At 37.4% G+C, this 20,259-nt stretch overlaps 1 protein-coding gene across 9 annotated transcripts in view; it reads right to left on the bottom strand.

Moving 5' to 3' along the window:
- Window positions 1-20,259, bottom strand: part of PALS1 (protein associated with LIN7 1, MAGUK p55 family member) — a 90,832-nt gene that overhangs the window by 54,648 nt on the left and 15,925 nt on the right. For 5 of the 9 annotated variants that reach the window (XM_070797739.1, XM_070797738.1, XM_070797736.1 and 2 more), the window contains 2 exons: window positions 8,172-8,251; window positions 1,635-2,168 (listed from right to left, as the gene is read on the bottom strand). In XM_070797739.1, coding sequence (XP_070653840.1) covers window positions 1,635-2,001 — 367 coding nt within the window. In that variant the 5' untranslated portion in view covers window positions 2,002-2,168; window positions 8,172-8,251. The remainder of the gene's footprint in view (window positions 1-1,634; window positions 2,169-8,171; window positions 8,252-20,259) is intronic. The other 4 variants (XM_070797740.1, XM_019969084.2, XM_070797741.1 and 1 more) reach the window with 1 other exon arrangement.

The raw sequence follows: 20,259 nt of genomic DNA, 5'->3' as shown, positions 1-20,259 counted from the left end.
AGTTTCCACTCAAACCCTTTGCTCTTTGCAGTATAACAACTGCATATCCAGATTAGGCAAATTAAAACTTGGCCCTACTACTTAGCATGGAGTCTTACACAAATGATTTAACTGAAGTTCAATTTCTTTTTCTCCAAAATAGGTATTACAGAGCCCTGTTATTAGAGCTATTGTAGAAATTACACAGAAAGGCATCTGCTATAGCATCAAGGAAAGGATTCAATAAACACTTAAATAAATGGCAAAACAACAATGAAAACCCTCTCCTTCCAAAGTGAAGTCTCTGTCTTTTCGCATCTATAATTATAAATCATTAAGAAATAAAAATACTTCGAGTTAGCCTGGTTTTAACGGAACACAAGTTTATGTACACCACTGACACTAGTTCAGAGATCTCTCTTTTGTGTGTAGAGGAAGAGAGAGCAGTAAGTTCAACAATAAAATACTTAAGTTTGGAAACACCCGTTTGACATCAATCTCTCTTATAGATTCACAATGCCTATTAGTATTCTAAAGGCTACAAGAAGTACTGTAATAAGAAGTTGTTTAACTTATTTAAACCCTGTTCTCAAAGTTTGATCACAGAATTCTTTTATATCTATAAATATACATTTGTGCATGCATGCTAAGTTGCTTTAATCGTGTCCAACTCTGTGCAATCCTACGGACTATAGACTGCCAGGCTCCTCTGTCCATGGGATTCCCCAGACAAGAATACTGGAGTGGGTTGCCATGCCCTCCTCCAGGGCGTCTTCTGGACCCAGGCATCGAACCTGCATCTCTTATGTCTCCTGCACTGGCAGGCCCAGGTTCTTTACCACTAGTGCCACCTGGGAAGCCCATTAATATATCATAGCAGTAGTTTTTTGGTTTTCCTCACAAAATGAAATTTAGGAATAGAAGGCAATGGCACCCAAATCCAGTACTCTTGCCTGGAAAATCCCATGGATGGAGGAGCCTGGTAGGCTGCAGTCTATGGGGTCGCTGAGGGTCGGACACGACTGAGTGACTTCACTTTCACTTTTCACTTTCATGCATTGGAGAAGGAAATGGCAACCCACTCCAGTGTTCTTGCCTGGAGAATCCCAGGGACCGGGGAGCCTGGTGGGCTGCCCTCTATGGGGTCGCACAGAGTCAGACATGACTGAAGTGACTTAGCAGCAGCAGTATAGGGACTTTAAAGCCATGTTTTATGCGTATTACACCAGAGAAATAACACCAAGTTTTTCTCATTAATAACTATTAAATTATTCCATAAACCTTAAAGAAATCAGAAATTCAAAGTCTGCAAACTCTTTTTCAGTAATTTTTATATAAAATTTGAGTTTGAAATGAAATGTGAATTTCAAGGCTTTAAAGATCAGGCCTTATATAGGAATTTTTACTTCAAAGATTAAATATAAAAATCATGTTGTAGCATATATCCTGAACATTTAGGATACATGCTCCACTTCTACATGGCTAACAGAAAACAAGTTATATGGCCTTTCTAAGAAAAAAAACTAATCCTGGTCTGAATTCAAATTGTTACTACTTACATTCTTTATATAACTCTTCCCTCCTATACACATTTATGTTAAGGCAAGATAAACAACAGCAAAACATTTTCTAATTCTTCTACTGTTTTTACTTACCTAATATTTTCACAGCATAATGAGGACTTTCTAAGACAATTCCTTCCTCTGTGTCAAATATAGGGTTATCTATTCCAGTTTTTGGAGGAATCTGGGCTAGTTTCTTAAGTCTCATGGAAGAATTAAGGTCAAGTTCTTGTTTTTTCCCTTCTTCCTCTCGCCTACGCCTCATGTCCTCCTGCTGTTGCCGAATACGTTCCAGCTGTGCACTTCGCCGCACTGGCATCATCCTGGTGCCCAAATCTCCAGGGCAGTCAACAGCCATCTCTCGGTGCTTCTGATGTTCCTCTGGTGATGCAAGATCAACATTTTTTACTTCGTTGTCTGATTCCTCAGTAACATGCCCATTCATATGGGATGTTGTCATGGTTATCTATAAAAACCTGTACCACTCTTTATAAATCAATTTTTCCTATAAAGCCAATCTCTTGATTCTGTAGTATAAAATCCATGTTACTTCAAAAAAAAAACAACAAAACAAAAAACTTCTCACATCACATAATAATGCTATGAAAATGTATCCATGAAGGAAATCTAAGGGGAAAGATGGGGGGGAAAAAAGTATAAGAATTACAACATAAAAGTAGAATTTACATCATCTACTTCCAATCTCTATTGCTAAACAATACAGAAAATAACTCAAAATTATATGATATTATTTTGCTATATAGATTAAATATTTTCCTTTCATTTTACAGAACTGAGGAAATCAAGATGTTTCAACAAAAAAGCTGTCTAGAAGTATTTGAAGCATGTTGCTTAATTTTACAGCTGAGAAAAATGAAATATTAGAAAGTTTAGCAAAGCAGAAAAATAATAAAGTTCTGGGTACTAGTTTAGTAGAGAATAAGATATTTAAGGTATGCTAATGCTAAGTCGCTTCAGTCGTGTCCGACTCTGTGTGACCCCACAGACGGCAGCCCACCAGGCTCCACTGTCCCTGGGATTCTCCAGGCAATTTAAGGTATAAATGTATTTTAATCACTTTTATAGTTGTCTCAACACAATATTCTACAGTCAGTTAATATACACGAGTCTGAAATCCCTTCCTGCTGCTGCTACTAAGTCGCTTCAGTCGTGTCCGACTCTGCAACCCCATAGACGGCAGCCCACCAGGCTCCCCCGTCCCTGGGATTCCCCAGGCAAGAACACTGAAGTGGGTTGCCATTTCCTTTTCCGATGCATGCATGCATGCATGCTAAGTTGCTTTAGTCGTGTCTGACTCTGTGTGACCCCATGGACAGCAGCCCACCAGATTCCCCTGTCCACAAGATTCTCCAGGCAAGAATACTGGAGTGGGTTGCCATTTCCTTCCCCAGAAATCCCTTCCTAGTTAACTGCTAAAGAACCTGGCTGGCATACAGCAAGTTATGTTGTCAACTCACTTGAGATAAGGCAGCATTGTAGCGGACAATTCACTTTTTAAGAGTTTATGAAAAAGAAATGAAAAAGAAATTTTAATTAGCAGCTAAGGCATCTACAAGATAAAACCACCTCTATAAGATAAAAGCACACCTAAAAGATTAAAGTGAGAAAACGACTATGTTGGTGATTAGTCTTTATAACTGGTTACACTAAAAAAAGAATTAGGGTTAATTCTTTATGAGAATTCACTTAGAAAAATGGTATTATCTGCTACCACTCAAAAATGTTTTAAAGTCATACTGTATAGCAAATAAGAATATATTGGGCTTGGAGACCAGAAAACTGTATTTTAATTCTGGATCTGCTACTTCCTCTAGTTTTATGATTTAAGACTAGTTTCTCTGAACCTCAGATTCCTTTGGAAAATTTATTCACAGAACTCTTCTGAGTTTCAAATGAAATAATGTATATAAGTTTTAGAACTTATAAGTATTTATACTTTTAGTATTGATTCTATTTATTTTAAAAATCCAACATATTTTAGACAAGAAAAATATTTTACTGGATGACTATGGCTTTTCATCAAGCCATTTCTTGGGCATAAATAGGCAGATTGTTTATATAAGTATAAACCCACATACTAAATCTAATTAGTCTTCTCTTGCTCAAGACTTTCAAAAATATTTACAATAATAACCTTGAGTTGAGCTGAACTTCAGTTAATAGGTATGTCAGAGAACATGCCAACAAAGCAAAAGCCGAGTTTTCAGACAATATTCCTAATGCCAGCCAATCTCCTTTCAAGCAAACCACTTGTCACAGATGGTTTAACACAAACCCACCTAGACTACCAGGAAAAACCACTAGACCAGCAATCAGGAAAATATTTAATAGGTGCAAGCTACATGACTACAAAAATTACATCTTCACAAGAATTCTGGTAGATTTTTCTGTCTTCCATCCAAATTTTAGTTTCTCTATTTATGTGATCTACATACAAATACCTTATTTACCATTAACTTGCCTTCTTTTTCATTAAAAATGAGAGCTATCAGAATGTTAGATAATTCTTAAGTTTTGTAATATTGATTACTGTTGTTATTCAGTCGCTAAGTCGTGTTCAACTCCTGCGCTCCACTGACTGTAGTCCAACAAGCTCCTCTGTCCATGGGATTTTCCAGGCAAGAATCCTGGAGTGGGTTGCCATTTCCTTCTCCAGGAGATCTTCTGGACCCAGGGACTGAACCCGTGTCTCCTGCATTAGCAGGTGGATTCTTTATAGCTGAGCCACTAGAGAACCCCTGTAATACTGATCAGATACAAATACAAATTTAACTTATTTAATATTTTCATTACAAGTAAACAGAAATTTATGTAGGAGCCACTGTATTGCTATATTTAACTTTAATTTAAAAAATTTAGGAGCATATATACTTTCAGAAAATTAAAACTTTCAACTTTATTTATAACATTTATAGGATATTAAAAATCAAATTTAATAGAGTATTTTACTTATACATATGCTTATCTACAAAAATTATTTGCAATTAAAACTTAGCTTAAAAACTAAGTTTTATAAGATTGTATCCATATTCACTATATGAAATCATAATTATACAAGAGAAATTAGGCCAGGTAATTTCAGTTGAAGTTCTAATGCTTGGACTATGATCATGCTTGTCTACCTGGATCTAGTCTTTTACTCTCAGAAAAGTTTCTGCAACCTGATAGTAATCCACTTAAATCTCCATTTGGGTCATTTCCCTTAGAGTGTTCATAGTCCATTGGAGAGACAGCAAAGAAAATGAATGATTATTCTTCCCAGTCGATTTCTCATTAGATTTTCAATTTGTTAAAAATGGGTCATTCATGTCTTATTTTTATACATTCCTTGGGCTTAACACAATACATGTCATATACAAGATGCCCATCAGGTATCTGTTCAACTAAACTTAGAAATGTCGTAAATTCACAGATGATGCATAGATGATGGGCTCTCAAATTTAGTCTGTGATAAAGAGACACAGCAAATCTCACAACATAAGGATACTCTCTTCCAGCAGCATTAAAAAAAAAAAAAAAATTAAAGATAAACCAGATAGAACAATCTGTTCCAGGCAGAGGGACTCATAAGACCAAAAGGAAGGAAGAGCAGAGAATGTGGCAGCTGTAAAAGTAGGAAAGAATGCAAAATGGCTGGATGGGACAATGGGAATATGCCATACATGAACAATGATAAAACTAGAAAGGCAGGCAGGGGGCCACATGGAAAAGGGTAACAGCTAAAGACTCCAACCTTTACCCTGAAAGTAGTTAAGAAATTATTTTAAGATTTAAAGCAGGGGATAACATGATTACACTCACTTTTAGATAAATATCTCTCTGGTAGAAGGCTAGAGGACAGACCGAAGGGCGGCAATGAGACCAATTTGAGGGCAACTGTAAGAAACGGGGTCCTAAACTAAGATGGTTAGAATGAAAAAAACGCCACATTAAAGAGATTATATAGGTTACAGAATTACTAAAACTTGGGGTTTCTATTACATACAGCAGGGCAAAAGGAAGAGAAGAAGGATGTAGTAATAGCAGCAGTAGTAGTAGTATTAACAAATACATTTACTGAGCTCATAATTCTATGCCATATACTACTGAAAGCACTTTACACAGTATTCAATCACTTAATTCTTGCTACAACTCTAAAAGTAGGTCCAAATATGCCTATTTTATAAATGAGGAACAGGGACTGAAGTAGGCCTTGAGGACAGGATGAAAGAGTAAGAAAAGAGGCCATATGAACCAAAGACAGAAAAATATAAAGTCTGGGGAAAGCATAAACAAGGCTAGTTGAATTATAGCGGTCAGTTTGTACAAAAGAATACTGGCAGGAAAATTTGACTGGGTCCAACTTAAAAAAAGTCTTAATGTAAGTCAAGGCAGTAAGAAAGCCATCAAAGATTGAAAAAAGAGGGGTGATTTGAACATAAATTTAATTGAGCACTTACCCCTTCCTGAGGTACTAAAGCTATACAGACAGGATCCTGCCCATTAGTTTATCTACCACAATTTCCCACAGGAATCTAGAAACTAATGTGTCCAGAACTAAACTTATATTTCCCTTTAATCTCCTCTATACTCCTCGATCCTTTTCCTCCATTCTCAACTCTAATTAATGCCACTATGTCTCCCCAGTTACTCAAGGCAGCACAGCATTTAAGAGTATAGGCTCTAGAACCAGACTGTCTAGAACCTAATCCTTGTCTACTTTTAAGTCTCACCTCACATACATCCTCCTCTGGATTTTCGTAATTTTCCACAGTGGACATGTGCCTCCTCTCAATCCCTATCACAATTTTGATCAAACTCAACTACAGCAGTCTGTATCTGTCTGCCTGCCCCACCAGATTAGAAACCTTTGGAAGTCAGGAATTATGCTGACTCATCTCTGGATCTGTGACACTGCCTACCTAGCATAGGACCAAGCAAACTGCAGGCTTCAGAATATGACCCAGGCACTAGGATTTCATGGACACTATCTTTGGGTCATTAGGTGGACAGCAATGTCATTAACCAAGATGGAGAATTCCAGAGAAGGGAATGAGAGAGAGGAGGAGAAAAATTAAAGGGTGCTACAGGTTTTGATTTAACACAATTTCAAGGTGACTATATGTCCTACAGATAAATGATCTAATCAGCAGGGATCTTACTGATCTGCATAGCCCTGATAACTAGTAAGGGATAAACACCTAATTAGGCATATGAATAAACTATTCCTATGTTCAGAACATCTGATGGCTTTCATATCACCTAGAGAATAGAATCCAAACTCACTAGGTAAAATCCCAACTTTCTAACTGTATCTTTTACTACTTCCCTGAGCAAGTCTTCTAAGTTAGCTTCCTCACTTGTGCCTGCCTATCCCACATCTTTCTCTTCCTGCCCAAACGCCTTATAAACTAAGAAATAAGAACTGCTTCTCCTTTCATGTTCTACTTTCAAGATCTACCACAAGCCACTATTTCAAGAAAAATTTCCAGATCACCTCAATTAAATAATGATCTCACAGTACCAAAACTCCAAGACTTAATAATAATGCTCATGAGTTAATTCATGAAGTACAAGACAGATTGTTCCACAATCAAAGAAACATTATGCTGTGTCCCATAGTTTTAAAATTAAAGATCATTATAATTTTTAAACAGACAAACCACGAATATTCTAGCTTATTTATGCAGCCAACACATGAAAATAAACAATGAAAGAGTATCAATCCAAAGGAATTATATTCTCATTCTCAGAAAACAAAAAACAATTCCTTTGTTTGACGATTTGGAATTGGAGGCGGGTAAATGACTGAACTAGAGAATTATCTCCTTATATGTAAATAAAAGACTGCCTTATGCAGCTAAAGTAGTTACAAGCTGCTGGCCCTAAAGAGTATCCCTCTCTTCTCTATCCTCTAATTATAAATTATCTGCTTCAAAAACACCCTGAAGGCCCATATTTCAAATCCTCATCAGAACCCCAGCTTATACATCCCACCTCGTGGGACTGGGGGTGGCGAGGGGGTGTGGAAAGAAAAAAAAAAATAAATAAAACAACTCTCTTTATGTATTCCACAAAAGAAGAAAATGAATTTTCAGGCTCACAGGCCAAAGCTATTTCAATGCTAACTTCAAACTAGCGAGAGAAAAAGGGCTCTGCTTATGTGAATTGAATAAAGAAGAAGGGGGTAAAAAGAAGCTAAGTAAGTTTCCATAAGTACAAATGATTGAGAATGGGGGGCCTGAAATAGCCTGAGGGATACAGGCTCACTGAAAACTCCATACCAAGAAACAAAACCACTTATATGAGAGCCAGGAAACACGAACTGCTATAAGAAGGTGAGTTCCGATATAATCAGTATCCTGTCTTAGGCAGAGGGAAATGTAAAACATACACTTCATGGGCATAAACATACTTGGTCTAAACTAGCAACCAGAACTCCAGATACTTTTTTCAAGTCATCCTTCCTCCCCTTCTAGGAGTAATGCCCTTTGACCAGCAGCTGGAAAGTCTCATATTAAGTGATCAGCATTCCTCTGACATTCTCAGAAGTTGCACTATTTGTTTCCATAGAGACAGCTTTGTCAGCTAACAACAAAATTCAGGCCGCGAATAGTGAAAAGAACTTACATTATGCAAATCAGAAAGTTCTTGTTGACTCTCTTCTTAGTTCTTTTCTGATTTTTTCGCAAAACTCAGACTTTCTTATTCTGTAAAACAGAAAAGAGACAATCAAGTGTAAAAATCTGCAGAATCTTTTAGAGCGAGGGAAAGGACAGAAAAATTAATTGAATATGATATCCAATTCTGTTTCCAGATAACTAGGATTTCTCAGTATAAAGCAATAAAAATGCACACATACCCATCACTAATGAACATCAATTAAAATCAATGTAAATTACCTAAAGTCAATGATGAGAAAGAAAAAGGGCATGACCCTTCTGTGTATTATTTTTAATGACATTTTTTATCTCTAGGTAAGGCTCAAACAAAAATGCAGTTTAAAGGATTTCTTTGTTTTAACTACAACTTCTAGATCAATTTTAAACTTTATAAATGGTTTCATAAGGCCAAGAAAATGAGAAGTTTAGGATCCAAAAAGAATTTGACAGAAAGGAACTACAGTTAATTCAGAGGGGGAAATGTTAATGTGACACTGAAGACCAAGACAGGATTCTATCCTAATGGGAGATTATATTTTGATAGGATAACATAGAACAAAAAGCAAATACAGAGTAAGATGGCTTCAGAGAAAGGAGTAAAGAGAAAGTAGAATTGGGTTATGAAATAGATATGTTTGGAATGATGTTTGGAAGGTTCAACATTAGATAAGATGGTCAGGAAAGGTCTATTTTAGGAAGTGATAACTGAGCTGAGACTTGAATGACAAAAAAAAAAAAAAGTCAGCTGTGGGAATATCCTGAAATAAAGGGTTCCAAGTTGAAGGAACAGAAAGTAGATTTTTACATGGATGTCACCAGGAACCTCAATTTAAATATATCCTAAACTGACCTCAACTTCTTTCCTACTATTGTTAATTATACTACTATCTCCAAGATGTTCTAATCAGTTGCCAAGATCTGTCGATTTCACAAGGTTTTTAGAATCCACTGAAGAGTGGCAGAATATGCCATCCCCAAATATGCCACTAAAAGATACTGTAAAGAAAATGAAAAGGCAAGCTATAAAAAATGAGAAATACTTGCAAAATATTTATATTCACTATAAATACTCTTACAACTCTGTAAGTCAAATGATATAACTGTTTAAAAGAGGCAAAAGATTTGACCACCAAAGATATACAAACAACAAACATTTGGAAAAATATTCAACATCATTAAGTATGCTAATAAAACCACAATGAGATACTGGCACAGGATAGACAGAAATCAATGGAACAGAATTAAGAGACCAGAATAAACTCCAACATTTACAGGTAAATCAACAAGAGTACCAAGACAAATTAAATGGGGAGAAAAAACATAAAAAAGAAACGGTCTCTTAATAACACTAGGAAAATTAGATATCCATACATCCACATGCAAAAGAATTAACTGGACTCTTACCTTATACCATATACAAAAATTAACTCAAAACGGGTCAAAAACACACACATAAGAACTCTATAAAACTTAATTTAGGCATAAATCTTCATGACCTTAATTAGGCAATGGTTTCTCAAGACACATCAAAAATACAAGCAACAAAAGGAAAACAGATAAATTAGATAAGATCAAATTTTAAAACCTTGTGCTTCAAAGGACACCATAAAGAATGTGAACAATGTGTACATAAAAGGAGAAAATATTTGCAAATCATTTACTTGATTCAGGACTTTTATCTGGAATATATAACAAACACAACTCTATAGTAAAAAGACAGTCTGATTTTAGTCTATAGTAAAAAGACAGTCTGATTTTAAGTGGGAAGAGCCCCTGAACAGACAGTTCTCCAAAGAAGATACACAAATAGCTTTACTAAATGTATGCATAAAAAGATATTCTCCATTATTATAACTCATCAAAGAAAAGGAAATCAAAACCATGACACACCACAGCACCCACTAGGATTGCTAAGATTAAAAAAAAAAGAAGTGCTGAAACTCACACACTTCTGTTGGGAATGTCATAGGGAACAGTTACACCGTAAAACAGTCTGGCGATTCCTCAAAAGGCTAAACATAGAGCAACTCCACTTCCAGGTATACAACCAAGGGAAATGAAAAAAACCTTGTACAAAAATGTTTACAGCAGTATTAACACCAAAAAGGAGAGGGAAAAAATCCAAATGTCTGTCAACCAATAAACGGATAAATAGTATATCCAAAATGAAATATTACTGAACAATAAAAGGACTGATACATGCTACAACACTGATGAACTCTGAACAGAAGTGAAAGAAGCCAGTCACGAAGGACCAAGTACTATATGATTTCATTTATAAAATGTCTAGAATAGGCAAATCTAGAGAGACAAAGTAGATTAGTGACTGCCAAGAGCTGGCGTGTGTGTGTGTGAGATGGGAGGGAATGGCTAAGGGATGCAGGTTTCTTTTGCAGGGTGATGAACATGTTCTAGAACTGATTGTAGTAATGATCACAGAATTCTGAATATATTTGAATTGGATGAATTATACATACATGGTATCCGAATCATAACTCAACAGAGCTATTAAATAATACAATGAAATACCATTACAACAGGACTTCCCTGGTAGCTCAGTTGGTAAAGAATCTGCCTGCAGTGCAGGAGACCCAGGTTTGATCCCTGGGTTGGGAAGATCCCCTGGAGAAGGAAATGGCTAACCACTCCAGTATTGTTACCTGGAAAATCCCTTGGACAGAGGAGCCTAGCAGGCTCCATGGATCCATGGATCACAAGAGTCAGGCACGATTTAGCGACTAAAGCACCATTACAAATACAATAAAATCACTAAAATTTAAGACCGACAACAATAAGCTTTGGAGAGGATGTGGAGAAACTGAAACCCCTATACTGGTAAGAACATGAATTGGTGATGAGTTTGACAATTTCTTAAAAAGTTAAACATAGACTTATGATATATAATCCAGTAAGCTCATATGAGAAATACATATTTTTATTTGTAAAAAACAAAGATCTATATGGAATATTCATAAAGGCATTATTAATAATGATAGCTTTAAACCGGACACAATTCAAATGTCCTTCAGCTAATGAAAGGATCAATTATAAAAAATGGAATACTATTCAGTAATCCCCTGGAGAAGAGTATAGCAACCCACTCCAGTACTCTTGCCTGGAAAATCCCATGGATAGAGGAGCCTGGTAGGCTACCATTCATGGGGTCGCAGAGTCGGACATGACTGAGTGATTTTACTTACTTAATAACGTGGATGGCCTCAAAAACATAATGCCAGATAAAAGTGTACATTCTAGATGATTCCACTCATATGAAATTTCTAGGAAAGGCAAAATTAGTGCTGTTAGAAAAGCATTTTGGTGGATTCCTGCAGCTGAGGGTGGCCACAAGAACTGGCTATGATAGGAGATGAGGCAACTTTTTCATGGGATGGAAGTGTAATAAAACTAGATTTCAGTGACACCTACATGATATAAATTTAACTCAAACTGTACTTATAAAACATGTGAATTTTATAGAACACAATACCTTAAAAAAGTTGTTTTCAAAATTCAGATTGAACACATAAAATTAATGAATTTTAATGTATTACACTTACTGAGCTGATTTTAAATAATACATTTAAAACTGCATCAAATGGTATCTTAACAAAACCAATTTTTTAAAAAGACCAAGTCATACATTGACATCACATAAAAAATCCTATTTCATCAATAAATGTTTAGCTCAACGCACAGATTTTACTTTCCAACAATGAATGCCTGTGCACCATCTTCACAGAGAAGAAACTTAGCTATATCTAAAACTAAACACAATTTAAAACTCAAATAGAATTGATGCCTGAATGACACAGGATACAGGGACACCAACCTTCTGTGCAGTGGAAATGTATAACCTATAGGAGGTTCTCCATATAGGTGATTTCTCCATATCCACAGTTCTCCATTCATGGATTCAACCAACTACGAATCCTGTAGTACTGTAGTATTTACTGAAAAAAATCCACCTACACATGAACATGCACAGTTCAAACCTGTGTTGTTCAAGGGTCAACTATATGTAGGCTACTCATGAAAAGCATTAGCTCAGAAATGACTACCGACAACAATTTAAGCAAAAATATATAAACTCACCAAAGATTTAACTGAGACACTACTTTTCCCAATTATTCTTTATGAAGAACTAAACATACTTTTAAAATATTTTTAAAATAAAAATAATATATTTGAAGATTAATTCATAAAGTACAATGTAAAAAAAATTTTTTTTAAGCAGCAAAACACATTTATACAACTGACAAACCAAGTTCCTTAATAAACAGACCAAATCCAAATATCCTGGGTTTATTTTTTAATGGAACTTCTGACAAGTCCTATAAGGGAACTTCTAAAATTCTACCTAATTCATGGTTTCGGTTTCAAATTAAGGAACCTTTATTTATCATCCAGATAACTGCATTCCAAAGAAGCCATTGCTATCCTCAGTTTTAAAACTACTTTATTTAGAATGTACTGTCAGACAGAACGCAAGCAAAATTCCTTCATTTGAAAAATATCCTCAAAATAGATATCAAATGAGGAGGTAGGAGTATAATTTAAAGGTACTTAAAACCAATTGCTTTCACAGACCAAAAAAAAAAAAAAAAAGGAAGGTAGGATTCCTGTTCAATTTAACTGGGGTATCAACAGGACAATGTCAATAGCTTAGAAGACACATCTTTCTCAGATGAAAACTTTCAAAGACTTAGCAGCTTTGAACATTCCTGGCAAAAGCTGCATATAAAACATATCTGCAACAGAAAGATCTTAGTTTTCAAGCTCCTATTCTTAGCCAATAATTTTAGGCCACACAATTGCCTTGAGATTAAAAATAAAAAGACAACATGGAAAAAATACTGCTGCATTTGTAATTTGTTAAATATCTGTATCCTAAATATTGATTTCCAAAATTTATCAAAGACTTACTTATACCTCTTTTATAAATCAGTTCAGTCACTCAGTCATGTCCGACTCTTTGCAACCCCATGAATAGCAGCACGCCAGGCCTCCCTGTCCATCATCAACTCCCGGAGTTCACCCAAACCCACGTCCATTGAGCCGGTGATGCCATTCAACCATCTCATCCTCTCTCCTCCCCTTCTCCTCCTGCCTTCAATCCCTCCCAGCATCAGAGTCTTTTCCAATGAGTCAACTCTTCGCATGAGGTGGCCAAAGTACTGGAGTTTCAGCCTTAGCCTCATTCCTTCCAAAGAAATCCCAGGGCTGATCTCCTTCAGAATAGACTGGTTGGATATCCTTGCAGTCCAAGGGACTCTCAAGAGTCTTCTCCAACACCATAGTTCAAAAGCATCAGTTCTTTGGTGCTCAGCTTTCTTTACAGTCCAACTCTCACATCCATATATGACCATTGGAAAAACCATAGCCTTGACTAGACGGACCTTTGTTGGCAAAGTCTCTGCTTTTGAATATGCTATCTAGGTTGGTCATAACTTTCCTTCCAAGGAGTAAGCGTCTTTTAATTTCATGGCTGCAATCACCATCTGCAGTGATTTTGGAGCCCAAAAAATAAAGTCTGACACTGTTTCCACTGTATCTCCATCTATTTGCCATGAAGTGATGGGACCAGATGCCATGATCTTAGTTTTCTGAATGTTGAGCTTTAAGCCAACTTTCTCACTCTCCTCTTTCACTTTCATCAAGAGGCTTTTTAGTTCTTCTTCACTTTCTGCCACAAGGGTGGTGTCATCTGCATATCTGAGGTTATTGATACTTCTCCCGGCAATCTTGATTCCAGCTTGTGCTTCTTCCAGCCCAGCATTTCTCATGATGTACTCTGCATAGAAGTTAAATAAGCAGGGTGACAATATACAGCCTTGATGTGCTCCTTTTCCTATTTGGAACCAGTCTGTTGTTCCATGTCCAGTTCTAACTGTTTTTTCTGACCTGCATACAGGTTTCTCAAGAGGCAGGGTAGGTGGTCTGGTATTCCCATCTCTTTCAGAATTTTCCACAGTTTCTTGTGATCCACACAGTCAAAGGCTTTGGCATAGTCAAGAAAGCAGAAATAGATGTTTTTCTGGAACTCTCTTGCTTTTTCCATGATCCAGCGGATGTTGGCAATTTGATCTCTGGTTCCTCTGCCTTTTCTAAAACCAGCTTGAACATCTGGAAGTTCACGGCTCACATATTGCTAAAGCCTGGCTTGGAGAATTTTGAGCATTACTTTGCTAGAGTGTGAGATGAGTACAATTGTGTGGTAGTTTGAGCATTCTTTGGCATTGCCTCTCTTTGGGATTGGAATGAAAACTGACCTTTTCCAGTCCTGTGGCCACTGCTGAGTTTTCCAAATTTGCTGGCATATTGAGCGCAGCAGCACTTTCACAGCATCATCTTTCAGGATTTGAAATAGCTCAACTGGAATTCCATCACCTCCACTAGCTTTGTTAGTAGTGATGCTTTCTAAAGCCCACTTGACTTCACATTCCAGGATGTCTGGCTCTAGGTGAGTGATTATACCATCATGATTATCCTGGTTGTGAAGATATTTTTTGTACAGTTCTTCTGTGTATTCTTGCCATCTCTTCTTAATGTCTTCTGCTTCTGTTAGGTCCCTACCATTTGTGTCCTTTATCGAGCCCATCTTTGCATGAAATGTTCCCTTGGTATCTCTGATTTTCTTGAAGAGATCTCTAGTCTTTCCCGTTCTGTTGTTTTCCTCTATTTCTTTGCATTGATCGCTGAGGAAGGCTTTCCTATATCTCCTTGCTGTTCTTTGGAACTCTACATTCAGATGGATATATTTTTCCTTTTCTCCTTTGCTTTTCAATTCTTTTCACAGCTATTTGTAAGGCTTCCCCAGAGAGCCATTTTGCTTATTTGCATTTCTTTTCCATGGGGATGGTCTTGATCCTTGTCTCCTGTACAATGTCACGAACCTCCATCCATAGTTCATCAGGCACTCTATCTATCAGATCTAGGCCCTTAAATCTATTTCTCACTTCCACTGTATAATCATAAGGGATTTGATTTAGGTATACCTGAATGGTCTAGTGGTTTTCCGTACTTTCTTCAATTTAAGTCTGAATTTGGCAATAAGGAGTTCATGATCTGAGCCACAGTCAGCTCCTGGTCTTGTTTTTGCTGACTGTATAGAGCTTCTCCACAATAAAAGACTAGATTTTCACAGTGGCTCTCCATCACAGGTGATTCTGCCTCCCACCTATCCCTACCAGGAGAATTCTTGACAATGTCTAGATATATTCACTGTCAGGCCTGTGTTGAGGGGTGCTACTGGCATCTACGTAGCAGAGGCTAGGGATATGTTGCTAAATATGCACGAGATAGCACCCCCTGCCAAGAATGATCCAATGCAAAATATGTCAATGATACCAAAGTTCAGAGACCCTGGGGGCTTCCCTGCTGGCTCAGAGAGTAGAGAATCTGCCTGCAATGTGGAAGACCAGGGTGCAATCCCTGGGTTGGAAAGATTTCCTGGAGAAGGGAATGGCTACCCACTCCAGTATCTTTGCCTGGAGAATTTCACAGACAGAGGAGCCTGGCTGGCTACAGTCCACAGGTTCGCAAAGAGTTGGACACAACTAAGTGACTAACACTTTCACTTTAAGAGTCCCTGAATTAAACTAACCCAAAATTGAGGCATTCACTCATTCAATAATTTTCATTAAGCTTCTCAGACTTCCAAGATAAAACTCTTTTTCCAGTACTGTTAGTTTCTAAATAAATACGGAGGCTGAAAGATACTTAGTATCATCTAATGTACTGCTTTTCAAAATGTTCAGGAGAAGATTTATTTCAAGGGTCATCTTGGCAGTGGATGGAAAGAGCTCATTAAATGTAATAAAAACTACTGCCAAATAAATTGCCTTGTATTGCATACTGGAACCTGAGTGGCAGTGCAAATACAATTTTAATAATATATTCCAGCATATACTACATTCCACCACCTCCACCACCATCACATGATTACACTCTGGCCAGAGACTACACATGCATACAAAATGATAAGTATTTACATTAAAAGTGGCCCAAACAAGACTAAAAAAAATGTAAAGATGGGGACTTTCCTGGCATTCCGGTGGTTAAGACTGTGCTTTCAAAGCCAGCAACGTGGGTTAGGGATCCCTGGTCAGAAAACTAAGATCCCACATGCTGTGAACTGTTATCAAAAACAAAAACTAGAACTGTTTTTAAAAATGTATAGACAAAACATTTAATGGTCAAGCTAGTATTTACTAACTCTGTGTGCTGAACACTGTGCTACCATGCTTTATACAGTTAATCCTCAAACAAGTATACAAGTGTAAGTATTAGTGTTACACCCAATGACAAAAGAGAAAACAGGTTTAAAGAAGCAAAGTATTTTGCCCAAGGAGCACCTCAAAATAAATATTCAATGGGACATCCCTGGTGGTCCAGAGGTTAAAAATCCACCTACCAATGCAGGGGACACGAGTTTGATCCCTGGTCCAAAAAGATCCCACATGCTGCGGAGCCACAGCTAAATCTGTGTGCCACCACTACTGAGCCTACCTGCCCGAGTGCCCATGTCAGCAACAAGAAGCCTCTGCACCAAAACAAACAAGTAGGCCCTGCTCTGTAGAGAAAGCCTGTGTGCAACAACGAAGACCCAGTGCAGCCAAACGGAGAATAAACATTCAACAGTTATAACATGCACTCTTGAACACATCAAGGTTTCAAGTTCTTCGTATCATATACTCCTTACAACATCCTCAGGTGGTATTTTATGGAGGACAAAACTAGAATTATTACTTAAATGAATTTGAGTAGCAGTGATGGTGATAGTAGGTATTAGGTTGGTGCAAAAAAGTAATTGCAGTTTCATACTGTGAATTTTCGGAGAAGGCAATGGCATCCCACTCCAGTACTCTTGCCTGGAAAATCCCATGGACGGAGGAGCCTGGTGGGCCGCAGTCCATGTGGTCGCTAAGAGTCGGACACGACTGAGCAACTTCACTTTCACTTTCATGCACTGGAGAAGGAAATGGCAACCCACTCCAGTGTTCTTGCCTGGAGAATCCCAGGGACAGGGAAGCCTGGTGGGCTGCCATCTATGGGGTCACACAGAGTCGGACACGACTGAAGCGACTTAGCACTGTGAATTTTAAATCATAACTAGGCTCAAACTCATCTTTATTCATCAAAATAGGAGCCATTAAAATCAACACATTTTTGCCAACAAGAACTAAGTTTGCTTATTCCTGTAGTGTAAAAATCCATGCTTCGGGATTCGATGAGCTCTCGGAAAGCATTTTCTGCCTCCTGCTGGTTGTGGAAGAGTTTTTACTGGAAAAAGTTGTTGAGATGCTTGAAGAAGTGGTAGTCTAGTAGGCGAGAGGTGAATATGGCGGAAGAGGCAAGACTTCATATTCATAGCCCGTTAATATCTTGCAATATTAAGAACTGGTGGAGGAATAAGAAATCATTTTTTTTTAAACCAGACAATACTAAGCTCCCTATATATCATGTAATATTCTTAAGTGAAAAGTATTACAGTTTTTACTTTTCCCCCCAGTGGGAAAATTCTCCATTTGCTTATATTAAACATAAGATTGAAGGTCTTAGGAGATATTTAAGACCACAGACTCATAGAAAGAACTGGTTAAAAGCCAAACAGTATCAAAGATATCAAATGGTTGGTTACTTGAACTGCCCCATTATCACCTTCAACTACTTGGTAATGAAAGATTAAATGCATCCAAAAGGTTAGTAAAGTACCTGAAAAAAGGAACTAGAACAAAAGATAACTTATAACATTTTCAAACTGACTAGGAATGGATTTTTAAACTTGTGGGATAAAATTACTTGCAATGTGGCTTTTTAGTAATATTGCTACCAATCAAGAATATTTACGGCCTTGCTGGGAGAACAAGAACAGTCTCTGATAAGGAACAGAGCCAGTGTAAGAGATAGAAGATAAAGCCAGAATAGACTCCAAATGCAAACTAAACTTAGCTGGAATTTTCTCCTGCAAGCAATGGGAAACTATTGGTTTCAGAATTTAAAAAGAATGGGAAACAAAGAAGTTTTCAGAAAGTTAAAATCTTTTTTATACACTGTAACCAGCTGATTAAGAGAAAGGTAAGTAGAGCAGTCAATAGAGACAATGTTTTAATACTTTATGCATGGGAGGATAAAGGAAATAGCAGAAGGAAAAGGGATAATTTCAAACAATGCTTATAATAAAGGATGATCTGACTGGCTTTGGAGACCAGGAACTAAATACAATTCTGTAATACTGAGCATGATAGCTGAACCTGGCAGAAATTACAGGACCTTAAAATAGGAAAATTCAGAGAATAAGGTTTTTCTCCCATGGAAAAAAAGGAGAGGGGAGAACTGGAAAGACAATAAATTGCATTTTAGAAGTATTGCACTTAGAGTGGGAATTCTGTCTTGCTGTTAACTGCTAGACAGGGATTCAAAGGCTAGAAATGAAAATTTGTAAGTGATTTACATATTCACATCTTACAATTTGTAGAGCTTTTCAGTTTTTATAGTAATTCAAGCACATTATTTCATTTGATCTCAACAGGTGCCCTGAAAGGTGAGCAGGTCAGATATCCCCATTTTCCAGAAGACATGCAAGCACTGTAAGCTAAGTTTCAGGGCTAAAACTTACAGAACAGGAACTAAAAGCCAGAGAAGTGAACCTTCATGTGGCTCCGTAGTGCTAGGTTAATTGTCTCTGTAAAACAATACCATACTGACTACAGGCTTCCTTTGAAAAAAAAAATCACATTTACATTGTTCTTTTACCTTTAAAACATGATTATGAAAAATTCATCTTTTCTTACTTGACTGCTTCATTTAACTTCACTGTTGTATGTCATCTGGTACCATCACTTCTTGGTAAATGGATGGGGAAACAATGGAAACAGTGACAGACTTTATTTTCTTGGGCTCCAAAATCACTGCAGATGGTGACTGCAGCCATGAAATTAAAAGACGCTTGCTCCTTGGAAGAAAACTATGACACACCTAGACAGTGTATTAAAAAGGAGACAAATCACTTTGCCGACAAAGCTCCACACAGTCAAAGCTGTAGTTTTTCCAGTTGTCATGTACGGATGTGAGAGTTGGACCATAAAGAAGGCTGAGCACCGAAGAATTGATGCTTTTGAACTGTGGTGTTGGAGAAGACTCTTCAGAGTCCCTTGGACTGCAAGGAGTCAATTCTAAAGGAAATCAACCCTGAGTATTCATTGGAAGGACTGATGCTGAAGCTGAAGCTTTAATACTTTGGCCACCTGATGCCAGGAGTCGACTCATTAGAAAACACCCTGACTCTGGGAAAGACTGAAGGCAGGAGGAGAAGGGGATGACAGAGGATGAGATGGCTGGATGGTATCACTGACTCAATGGACATGAATTTGAGCAAGCTCCAGCAGATAGTGAAGGACAAGGAAGCCTGGCGTGCTGCAGTCTATGGGGTCACAAAGAGTCAGACATGATTGAGCAACTGAACAAACAACAAATACCAAAAATTTTAAATAAACCTTCACTAACAATTCCTTTTCTGGAAATTTATCCTATATAGTATGTTAGGAACAATTTGGGTATGTTACTCTTTTTCAACTGTAAAATTTTAAAAATCTAAATATATATTTAAGTATTTCCAATGAAAGTCTATCATTCCAATTGAGATGTGTCATCAAGCATAAAATATACACTAGATTTTAAAGATTCAGCACGGGGGGGAAAATGGGCATCCCTGGTGGCTCAAATGGTAAAGAACCTGACTGCAAGGCAGGAAGACCCAGGTTCGGTCCCTGGGCTGGAAAGATCCCCTGGAGAAGGGAATGGCCACCCACTCCCATATTCTTGCCTGGAGAATTCCATGGACAGAGGAGCCTTGTGGGCTGAGCTGGACACTGGAGCAAAGAGCTGGACACAACCTAGTGACTCACAAATTTCACACACTTTCATGGGGGAAAAATGAATACAAAACATTTCATTATTTTTTGCATTTAATACATGCAGAAATGGTAATTTTTTAGACATTGTGTTAAACAGAATATACTATTAAGAGAGTCCCCTGGTGGTCTAATGGTTAGAAT

The sequence above is a fragment of the Bos indicus genome, chromosome 10 (genome assembly GCF_029378745.1).
Source record: "Bos indicus isolate NIAB-ARS_2022 breed Sahiwal x Tharparkar chromosome 10, NIAB-ARS_B.indTharparkar_mat_pri_1.0, whole genome shotgun sequence".
In the NCBI taxonomy this organism is placed as follows: Eukaryota; Metazoa; Chordata; class Mammalia; order Artiodactyla; family Bovidae; genus Bos; species Bos indicus.
This window is presented reverse-complemented; position numbering and strand designations above follow the sequence as displayed.